At 33.9% G+C, this 11,886-nt stretch overlaps 1 protein-coding gene across 1 annotated transcript; it reads left to right on the top strand.

The window, feature by feature from the left end:
• Positions 1-1,142: 1,142 nt before the first annotated feature.
• On the top strand, positions 1,143-4,810 carry LOC121266179 (G-type lectin S-receptor-like serine/threonine-protein kinase At1g11330). Its single transcript, XM_041169927.1, has 7 exons — positions 1,143-2,456; positions 2,822-2,932; positions 3,045-3,241; positions 3,339-3,549; positions 3,781-4,021; positions 4,123-4,273; positions 4,497-4,810. The coding sequence occupies exons 1-7, from the start codon at positions 1,169-1,171 to the stop codon at positions 4,803-4,805; spliced, it is 2,508 nt and encodes an 835-aa protein (XP_041025861.1). The 5' UTR covers positions 1,143-1,168; the 3' UTR covers positions 4,806-4,810.
• The last annotated feature ends 7,076 nt before the right edge of the window (positions 4,811-11,886 follow it).

The following is an 11,886-nucleotide window of genomic DNA, read 5'->3' as shown; positions in this document are numbered from 1 at the left end:
TCTAGGATTATTCTACTTTTTTACGTGTTCTTTTAATTTTTTCTATTTTTCTAATTTTCTTTTTCTTTTCTTTCAAAAGAATACATTTTGGTTATTTTTTTGGCTTTTTTCCATTTTATACTTTTCTCTATTTCATATTTGATAATATTTTATGTGTTTTATAGAACTTTTGTTAAAGTTTTATTTTTAATTTGCTAATCTGACGTATTATGTGATCTAGCTATGAACTTTTTATTAGTTGATACTTAGCATTCATAGAATGACACATGGCAATGTTTTCCAATGGGAGAATCATGGAAGTAACTACTTGAATCTTTTTTTTTTTAAAAAAAAAAAAAACCAAAACTAAGAAACCTATTGTGCAAATGTTAAAAGTTGATGTAGAACATTGGAACTTCACTATTTTAACTTAAAAATACAGCTTGTGGGTTTGAGTTAAAATACAGAAGGCTTCCATCACAAAAGGAAGCCTTCTAGAATTTGTTGGCTTCCACTTTTGGTGGTTCTTAGTAATTAAGCTACCATGCATAGAAATAAATTTATATGAAATCCACACAATATTTAATGTAGAGGAGCTGCGCTGATTTTTCGTTATTGAATAACAAATCCATTGCACTCTTTTGGTGGAAAGAAGCGAAACAAAAGACCCATACTAAAATAATTACTTTGAGATCAGCTAATAGAAAACCCAAACAACTGGGAATCAATCACTCTTATCTACAAAGCAACTAACTGAAGCACCACCACAAATGTCAAGCAGCCGCAAATGTTGTCAAGTCTGGCAACTGAGGGCTCAAAATGTGTACATCCACATATTCCAAGATGTATTAATTGTAGCCAATATGGTCTGCTTTTGAAAATTGAAAAGTCTAAAACCATGCAATAAGCCCAACCACTCTTGGATAGAAAGCAACTGAAAGAACCACCATGACTAAGTCTCATGCTGCAAATGCTGTCAAGTTTTGCTAATTTGGTTTTTTCTATGAGGTTAAGTTTGACACTTGAAGGGCTCAAAATGTGTATATCCACATATTTAGCTGTAATCTGTATGGCGGTATCTTTGAAATTTTGTAAGTCTTCCAGAAGCAAGCACTTACAGCAATGGATTTGTAATGCTCCTGGCATAAAAATATCTGCATTCTTAGAAACGAGAAGCATTTGAAAAGTTATGAAACTTGTTCGTGAAACAAAGTTGTTCGAACTCCTTATATTGTTATCCTACTTTTGTCTAGAGTCAGGCACTGCCCCAGACACCATCACTACAACCAAGTTCATCAATGATCCTGAAACCCTAATCTCCAGCAATGGCAACTTCAAATTGGGATTTTTTAGCCCTGCAAATTCTACCTATCGCTATGTTGGGATATGGTATGCTAAATTTCCTGCGTCCAGCATCATATGGGTTGCTAACAGAAACAAGCCCCTCAAGACTTCGTCGGGAATTCTAACTATGTCAGAAGACGGAAATCTAGTAGTATTAGATGAACAAGAGAAGATTATTTGGTCATCGAATATAACAGATTCCGTTTTCAATACAACTGCCCAACTTTTAGATTCTGGTAACCTTGTCTTGCTCGAAAAGAAAAACGGTACAATCATATGGGAAAGTTTCCAACATCCTGCGGATGCACTTGTGCCAAAGATGAAAGTTAGTACTAATGTAAGAACAGGCCAGAAAGTGCAGCTAACCTCTTGGACCAACCAGTCTGATCCATCCACAGGAACATTCTCTGCTGGTATTGACGTTTTTAATCTTCCTGAAATATCTATTTGGAATGGCAGTCGTCGATATTGGCGTAGTGGTCCATGGAATAGTCGGGTCTTTATTGGAATACCGTCCATGGATTCTGTATTTCTTGACGGGTTTAGTCTTATAGATGATCAAGAAGGAACATTCTATTTTAGTTTTGCCTTTTCGAATGACTCTATATTATCAAATTTTGTCTTGAATGCGCAAGGAAATATAGTGCAAAACTATTCAAATAACGGGGACAATTGGGAGGTCCGGTGGTTAGCTTTGAAGACCGAGTGCGATGTTTATGGAAAGTGCGGGGCATTTGGAATCTGTAACTCAAATAGTTTACCTATTTGCAATTGCTTAGTAGGGTTTGAGCCGAAGAATACAGAAGAATGGAATAGAGGAAACTGGACTAGTGGATGTGTGAGAACGACACCCTTGCAGTGTGAGAGAGTAACCACTGATGGTGAAGAACGCAAGAAGGATGAGTTTTTGAAATTGAAGATGATGAAAGTGCCATACTTCATAAATCGTTCATATACTTTTGAAATTGAAGAAGATGAATGTCGCGACCAATGTTTAGAAAATTGTTCTTGTATAGCATACGCATATGATGCTGGCATTGGTTGTATGTCATGGACTAGAGACTTAATTGACTTACAGAAATTCTCCATTGACGGAGTAGATCTTTATGTTCGTTTGGCCGATTCAGAACTTGGTGGGCTGTTTTCATTTTCTTTCAGATTTATATTATGACTTAATTCATCGATTATTAATGTCAAATCAAGTTCTGAGAACAAAGTTCTGACTAATTCCAGGACTGCACGAGTCCTCAGTCCCTAAAACTTATTTTCATCAAAGAAGATTCGAACCCTAGACGAGCATACCACAAAAATAAAGATTTTTATCACTTGAGCCAATCAATAGGGGTATTTTCAAAACAAATAAAATTTTTATTTCGACCCAAACCCACGTCATCCATTTAATCCTTGTAAATCTATTTTTTAGAAAAACGAAATGGTAGTTATTCTTCATCCTGTTTTCGATGAATTAGTTTGATATTTTTTTTTTCCTGATTTACAGATACAAAAGGGGTTGATGTGAAGGTAGTCATAACAATTACAACGACCATTGGAACGTTATTCGTTGCTATCTGCACTTTCTCATTATGGCTGTGTATGGCTAAAAGGAAAGGTAAAATTCATGCTCCAATTAGCCAGTGGACTAAGAAATGTTAGCATATATTTAACTATAGATTAGCATAGATTTACATATAAATACTAAGTAATACATTCCGAATTACTAGCAAGGAAAAGGAAAACGAAGGAAGCACTAGCATATGCAAAATTTCCTGGTGAAAGCAAGCCTGAGCAGGATAGCATGACGAACCAAGTTAAACTCTTGGAGCTACCGATATTCAGTTTGGAGGAGCTAGCAAGTGCAACAAACAACTTTCATCAATCTAACAAGCTTGGGCAGGGTGGATTTGGTCCAGTATACAGGGTAAGGGTATCTCTTGCAGAGGTTCATGATCGCCTAATAATTTTGATATATATATATATATATATATATATTGTAATGGGTTGTTGCTTGTTCATAGGGAAAATTGTTACAAGGACAAGAAATTGCAGTAAAAAGGCTTTCAAGGGCCTCTGGACAAGGGCTAGAAGAATTTATGAATGAGGTGGTTGTCATTTCTAAACTTCAACACCGGAATCTCGTTAGACTCCTTGGCGGGTGCGTTGAAGGAGAAGAAAAGTTGTTGATCTATGAATATATGCCAAACAAAAGTTTGGATGTAATTCTTTTTGGTTAGTTCATTATGATGCCTTTGTGTTAATAACTTTGCATATGATAATCTAGAATTATCTAAATCAATGACAAAATGGAATATTGATATTCTTAATTTGTTGTGGCATTTTAGCTTCTTAATGAAGAATTTTTTTATCATGACTTCCTCAAAGTTACTTTATTTTCACATATATAGTATCATAAATCTAATCTGCATTCTTGATCTTCTATGTTTTGGTTAACTTCATTAGATCCAAGCAAACAAGAACTAGTACTAGATTGGAGACAACGCTTCCAAATTATCGAAGGTATTGGTCGAGGTCTACTCTACCTCCATAGGGATTCAAGATTAAGGATAATTCATAGGGATCTAAAGGCAAGTAACATATTGTTGGATGAAGATCTAAATCCAAAGATATCAGATTTTGGTATGGCTCGAATATTTGGAGGCAATGAAGACCAAGCCAATACTAATAGGGTTGTCGGAACATAGTATGTACCTTTTTGTCTTGATTCAATTAGATACTAAAGCTATTCTTTTTTTCTTTTGGTATAACAAGATTTGGATATTGTGTTTAATTGTTGAAATATAGTGGCTATATGTCTCCTGAATATGCAATGGAAGGAAGATTTTCAGAAAAATCAGATATCTTCAGCTTTGGAGTGCTATTACTAGAGATAGTGAGCGGAAGGAGAAACACTAGTTTTTATCATGATGAGCAGGCCATGAGCCTCTTAGAATTTGTAAGTCTCCATGATCTCATGGCCCTTTTTTTCAATAACTCCTTTAGTATTTGATTAATCATACCATTCTTAGATCTACATAGTAGCTAGAAGAAGTGAGTATTTGAGCCCAAAATATTTAAATTAATTAGTATTGAAAAAACGATATATCACAACCTCATGAGTTGAAGACTCCGAAGGTATTTTTTGTTTACAAATTTCAATCATGTTTTCATGTTATTAGGTATGGAAAATGTGGAACGCCAACAAAATTGCAGCCTTGGTGGACCCCAAGATATCTGAGCCATGCTTTGAAGTGGAGATCTTGAGATGCATACATGTTGGACTATTGTGTGTTCAAGATTTTGCTAAAGATAGGCCAACTGTATCTATTGCAATTTCCATGCTTAAAAGTGAGATTGTTAATCTGCCTCGTCCAAAGCAACCTGCATTCACTGCAACGCAGATTGCCACAGAGACAACCACCTCTCAATGCAACAAAAGTGGCTGCTCTATTAACAATGTGACTGTTACAATGGTTCAAGGTCGGTAGGTAACAATGTGACTGTTACAATGGTTCAAGTGTAGAGAAAAAATCACTACGATATGTTTGAAATAAAATATATAACATATTTATGCCTCAAATATCCCCTTGCAGCAGCAATATCAAGTGTGAAAGTGTACTAAGTATTCTGAACTAATATCTTGTTTACAAGTGGCAAAACAAAACAACGAACTGTTAATAAAAAATCATCTATCTCGTTCAACCATATCTATTACATTATCTAAAGCAATTGAAATTAGCTCATTTCATCATCTGTTTGAGCTGCTTGAGTGACTGACAGTTTTGAGTGTTACCCCATAGGTGTACTTACTGACTTTAGTTGATTCATACCAAACCTTTTAAGAATGTTAGAAATGTATGACTTTTGAGATAGATAGAGTATTCTTTTCTTCCTATCTTTCAATATCTCCATACCCAAAATTCTCTTGGCAGGTCCTAGTTCCTTCATTTCAAACTTTGATTTTAATATGTATGTGACTTGTTCAATCAAATTTAAGTCTTATAGGCAATAAGCATGCCATCTACATACAATAGTAGATACGCTAAATTTTTCCTGATTGGTTGTAATACACACAGCTATCATACCCATTCCTCTTGAAACCATTTTCAATCATGTGTGAATCAAATCTTTTGTACCATTGTCTTGGGGACTGTTTAAGTCCATATAAAGATTTCTTGAGTAAACACACTTGATTGCTATTAATTTCATTTGTAAACCCTTATTGTGGTTGCATGTATATGACCTCATCGATTTCTCCATTCAAGAAAGTTGTTTTTACATCCAATTGTTCCAAGTGCAAGTCTTCATAGGCAGTAAAGGATAGCAGTAGCCTTAGCTACCAATCTTGTTTTATATCTAGGCCCCTCAACCCTTGGTATGCCTTCCTTCTTTTTATAGATCCATTTGGATCCAACCAATTTTACCTTCTTTGGTTTAGAAACTAATTACCAAGTTTTACTCTTATTAAGAGACTCCATTTGCTCATGCATGGCTAATATCCACTTATGAGCCTCTTTGTTTGCCATAGCCTCTTTATAAGACTTGGTTCCATGTAAACAACCTCTCTTGCAACTGTTAGTGCAAAAGCAATTAGCTCAACTTGCCATACCTATGAGATGACCTAATTACCCTCTTATGTATGTCCTTACCAGATTATAGGAATTGACTCCACCTTGATTTCTGTCCTCTGAGATTGTTTCCTCTAATTTTTCAACTTGATCATCCAGATAAGCTGGTTGGCTTTCTTTTGGCTCCACCTCAAGTTGCAACCTTTCTGAAATAAGTTCTGTGTTGGTTCAGTCTATCTTGTTTGTGCTCTAGCCATTTGTAGTTCATTGAAAGTTACATCCCAACTGACTATGCACTTTTGTTTCCCAGGTTCATCAACCACTACTTATACCCTTTAACCCCTTCAAGAAACCTCACAAAAATGCACTTAAGTGCTCTAGGCTCTAACTTGTCTATTTTTGAATGTGCATAAGCTACACATCCAAACACTCTCAAGTAATCATACTTTGAGGGTTTTCCAGGCCACATTTCTTGTGGGGTTTTGAAACCTATTGCTGCTGAGGGGCTTCTATTTATTAAATGTACTGTTGTGGCAACTTCTCTCAAAACCTTGTCACCAAGCAAAAAATAATGGTGTTGTGAGCCTTCTGCAAGATCCCAAACTTTTCCTTGTTTAGCAAAGAACCCAAGTTCTTCTCACCAAGATTTGTCAAGAAGCTTGCAGGAATGTATGTAAGCAAGATGAAAACAATGAAAAGAACACCAAGAAATTACGTAGTTTGATCCTAGTGATCTACGGCAGGAACAATCTAAGAGCTTTATTGAGGATTAAATCACAAGTACCAGATTACAAAGATCACCATTCCCTCTCTAGTTTACACAATTATTAAAGAAGAATCAGCCTAACACTCAATCTTAATCTCTCCTCTCTATTTTCTATTTTGTGATTTTTCTCTCAGCCTTGCATTCACGTGTCTTCCACAATACAATACATCTCTCATATTTATAGCCCTTGCTTGACTAAGTTATGAAAGTGAAAAACAGAAGCCAACAGAAGTCTCCTCTGCCACGTCAGCATATGAAGATGTGAGTTTTTCTATAGGCTGCTAGCTTCTCATGTATTATAAATGGCTGACATCACAATATGAGGTAATTATTGAATCTCCATCATTTTTACAAAGAATCAATGGAGATATATGTATACATCCACCATGTGGTCCATTTAGATATTTTATAGTTTAATAGAAGTATCAACTAGATGGTCACATGTTTGTCTATTCTCTACTTGAAATATTGTATTTGCTAGACTTCTTGCACAAATTAATAGATTACGGACTCAATTTCCTGATTATCCAAATTATCTATTCAATTGGATAATGCACGAGAATTTAAATTTAAAACTTTTGATGATTATTGCTTATTAGTTGGGATTAATGTCAAACATCCTGTTGCCCATACACATACTCAAAATGGTTTAGATGAGTCTTTATGAAATGTCTGCAATTAATTACTTGACTATTATTTTTGAAAACAAAACTCTCTCTTTACTAGGGGACATGCAATTTCGCATACCACATCATTGGTTCAAATAAAGCAACTGCATATAATAAATATTCTCCAATGAAGTTGCATTTGGCCAACTATCAAATATTTTTCATCTTCGCACTTTTGGTTGTGCTGTATATAATGTAATTGCACATCTCCAATGCATTAAGATGAATCCTAAACATAGACTTAGAATTTATGTCGGTTTTGATTCTCCATCCATCATTAGATACAGTGAGCCTTTAACTAGGAATATTTTTAAAGCTCATTTTGGAAATTTTCATTTTGATGAAATAGTCTTCCCAACATTAAGGGGAGAAAAATTGTCAGAAGTAAAAAAGAAAATAACATGGAACACTTTGATATTATCTCATCTTGATTCTCGTACAAATCAATGTGAGTTGAAAGTTTAAAGAATCATTCATTTGCAAACTATTGCAAATTAGTTACTAGATGCCTTTACTGATAATAAAAAATAGTGAAATCTCATATTCGAATTGCTAATACTCCAGCAAAGATCGATGACCCTGTAGGAAAATCAAATAATGTAGCAGCTAGTGAGTCTAAGACACTCCTAAAGCGTGACAGGCCTGTTGGTGTAAAGAACAAGACTTCCCAGAAGAGAAAAACATAAATAAAAGAAACTAGTGCTCCTGAAGAGGTCGTACCCACGAAACAAGCAACAAGAGCTTATAATTTATGTATAAACTTCTCCCCAAATAGAATGAGGAATCTCTTGAAGAGTTATATCTTGAAGAAAAGGTACTAGAAAATAACAAGATCTCAATACATTATGTAAGTATGTGAGAACTATTTGCCAGAAATAAAATTGTTGTTGACAACATATTTTCATTTAAAGTTGTGTTTGATATCACCATAAGTGATGATGAAAATGAACAAAAAGTCGTTGAAAAATGTCAACGTAGAAATAATTGGCTAAAATGGAAAGAAGCAATTCATGCATAATTAATATCACTAGGAAAACATGAAGTATTTATACCTGTAGTCCAAACACCTAAAGATGTGTTGCCTGTTGGATATAAATGGGTATTTGTACGTAAATGTAATAATAAAAATGAAATTGTGAGATACAAAACATAATTTTGTTGTATAAGGTTTCTCGCAGAAACTTAGTATTGCTAGTATTGATTATGAAGAAATGTATTCCCCTGTAATGGATGCAATTACATTCAATTTTTTATTAACTTGGTATGAACTGAAAGTTTGAGGTTGGGTTTGGATAAACAAAACATTTCATCTTATCTCATCTCATCATTACAACTTTCTCAAATTCATCAAAAAAATATAATAAACAATTCAATTTTTTCAAATTTCAAAATAAAAATTGTAACAACCCACTAGAAATTCATTGATGGAATTTCTATTGACTTTAGAAAACTCATAAAAATCCCATAAGTTTTTACGAATCGACCAATCACGTAGGTTTTAGTCTGTTAACATGGTCAGTGTTATCACTCACTATGATGCTAGAAATATGAGTTTAATTATTTGAGATAGTTAGAAGTGTCAGAATGTGTTTTGGTCTACGTCATTAGACTCAAGTGATTATTTTAGATTTTATGGCGCAATAACATATTTTCATAATTTTGGACGAAACGGCTGTTCGAAATTGTGAAATTATTTTTAGAAACACTTCGGGTTTGAATTTCGGTAAACGATTTTCACTATAGGTTAATATGAATATTTAGGATTTTTCAGTACTACGTTTATTATGCATTTTTTTTAAGTAAATAGTAACCTCAATAAGCGCACCCAGTGCAATGTTTTCAAAATCACAGTGTGGAATGTCCAGATTAGGTTAGAGAAGTTTTATTTAGACACTTGGCAAGATCTTAGCCACACATAGTGAATAGTATTAGAACTTGTCACCATGAGGAAGCATTAGATGGATTTGTGAAGGAAGTCAAGGTGTGAGATCATGCCACCTAAGCAAAATTTTGTTTCATCTGATCAACCAAATTGTGCCAGATCAAAGAGGGTTTCAACCCTAGCAAAAACCTAAATGATTGGAATCAAATTGAAATCTCAAAAGTTTGATTGAAACCAAAACCCTAAACGGTTTCCCTAAACCTTAAAGTTGGCTTCTAAAATCGGATTTGTTTAATCACTTGATTAAATCACTTCTACATGCTATTAATTAATCAAATCCTTGTTATAAAATAATTATCCAACCTTTTAAACCTTGGAAATTTGATTGGGCCAAGAAAAATTAGATTTGGACTTGATAGCATCTCAAACACTAACCAAACCACTTTTAAAACCCAAATTGAAGCCACTTGGTTGGGGCCCACCAAGGCCCACGAATTTGGCCACCTTAGCAAAGTTTCTTGAAGAAGTTTCCTACCCCACATGGCAGACCATCCACTGCCATTGGCTGCATCCAATAGTGCCTTGATGTGAAGGAGAAGTCCACTCTATCAACCTCCATCTCTCACAGCTGTTGCAGGCAGTCCTTTACCCTCATTACTCTCCACTTTATGTCACATAGCCAACTTCAATCAAGGGTCTTTCAAGCCCATAACTTCCCCCTCCAGGAGTCTAAAGTCGTGCAAGAAACTCAACTCTTAATTTTATCACTTCTTTCCCCCGTTCTTAGAAAAAAAACCAAAAGAGCTCTCTCAGACAGATTTCTGGGTCTTTTTGCGTGGTCAATTTTTACCCTTTAAAAGTATTTTATCATGATGACTCCTTCATAAAAGTTGTTCTTATTTGAGTCTAGTTTCCGTAGATATCTTATTAGTCTCATTACATGCTCATTTGATTGATCAAAAGTACTTTTAACCATAAAAAGGTTATTTTGAGCGTAAAACTAGAAAGTATGATATATTTTGGAATTTTTGACCAAGCTAATGGACATATCTTGGTCCGAAAATTTGGAGTGTTGTTAGCATGTTTTATGAATGTTCATTGAAATTTTCTTGCATGAATAAAACTTTTGATGATAGATTTTTTTAGATTTAGAAACTTGAAATTTGGAAGTGGAAAAGCAGTTTTTTGTTTTGTGAAAGTTGGAATATTTTGTGGTTTGATCTTATTCCAAAGGTTTTGATATTTTTATATGGTGATCCTAAACCTCTTATATACATGTTAGGATGTTATTTTGAAGATATTTAGTATTAGGTTTAAAGGTATGATTTTTCTATGCAAGAGGTTTTCGGTTAGGCCTAAAATTTGATGTTTATGGGTTAGATCCATGTTTTATTGAGTTTTAGCCATGTGATTTTAAGTTTGATGATTGGATCTTCTTTAGGACACATTCTTAAACCATGAAATGTTTTAGTTTGAAGATCACATCTATTTAAGCCATGGATCAAGAGATTGATCAAAGTTAGTGGAGAGAAAAGTTTCTGTTTTGGACTAAGTTTAAAACCAAAAACTCCAAGTGTTGTTTTGTGATTTTTAGTGACTTTTGTTTGATGATTTAAAGCATGGTTGATCTTAGGATGATGTTATGAATGTGTTAGATGTAAGATTTATTTTTTTTGAAATTCTTGGAGATGTTTTTATTAAGGTCAAAACTTGTGACTTAAAGTGTTTACTTTTTTGTTAAAAAGTTTTGGTCTTTTTACAAAAAGTTTGGTGTTGATGATTAGATTTTTCTTAATGGATATTTTAAGTGTGTTTTTAAGCTTAGGATAGAAAGTTTTTTGTTACAAAATTTTGGTTTAATCATGAGTTTTGGTGATGGAAGAAATGACAACCAAAATCAAGAGAAATAACCTATGAATGTTTCGGCCATTGTGGGTTTTTTATAGTTGTGAATGGTTCTAAATTTTTTCTGAGTTGATATTTGAGTCGAGGAAAAAATTTACCGGCGAAATGTAAATTTTGGTAATTTTTGGAGTTAGGATGTGAAATCCTTAAGTTAGAGATAAAATGGTCATTTTTTCACATGTAGAGGGTAAAATAGTAATTTTACTCTAAGCTGTCTCTTTTCACGTTTCTAATTGTTAGTAATTAAATTTCTAACTTTTAGACTACGCTCTTACAGTTCCTTGTGTTTCGCACCTTAATCTCGTAGAACGCAACGATCGAGGTAAGTTAGCTCTTAACTTACTATCAGTTTACTGTGTATGTGTGATGGGTAGGATAACTACAATTATGTTCGTATGTTGTTATATATGACATGCCATGCCATGTCATCACATGTTTATTTACTATAAGAATTATTCTGTCACGAAAATCTTATCTGTTATATAATATATTCTGTCACATGTTACTATCTGTTGCAAGTCTGTCACATTACATATGTCATTTGTTACATATATATCATGTCACATAATATTCACTATCACATGTTATGCCATGTTATGAAATATTGTATGTTATATGTTATGACATATTATGAAATATTGTCTGTTACATGTTATGTAATCTCACGAAATATTGTCTGTTATATGTATACCATGTTATAAAATATTTTCTGTTACATTTATGTCTCAAAGTATGTCATGTTTGTCCACTTGCGTTCACGTCTAGTTACCCTACGTTAGG

Source organism: Juglans microcarpa x Juglans regia, chromosome 5D (genome assembly GCF_004785595.1).
Source record: "Juglans microcarpa x Juglans regia isolate MS1-56 chromosome 5D, Jm3101_v1.0, whole genome shotgun sequence".
Classification (NCBI taxonomy): domain Eukaryota; kingdom Viridiplantae; phylum Streptophyta; class Magnoliopsida; order Fagales; family Juglandaceae; genus Juglans; species Juglans microcarpa x Juglans regia.
This window is presented reverse-complemented; position numbering and strand designations above follow the sequence as displayed.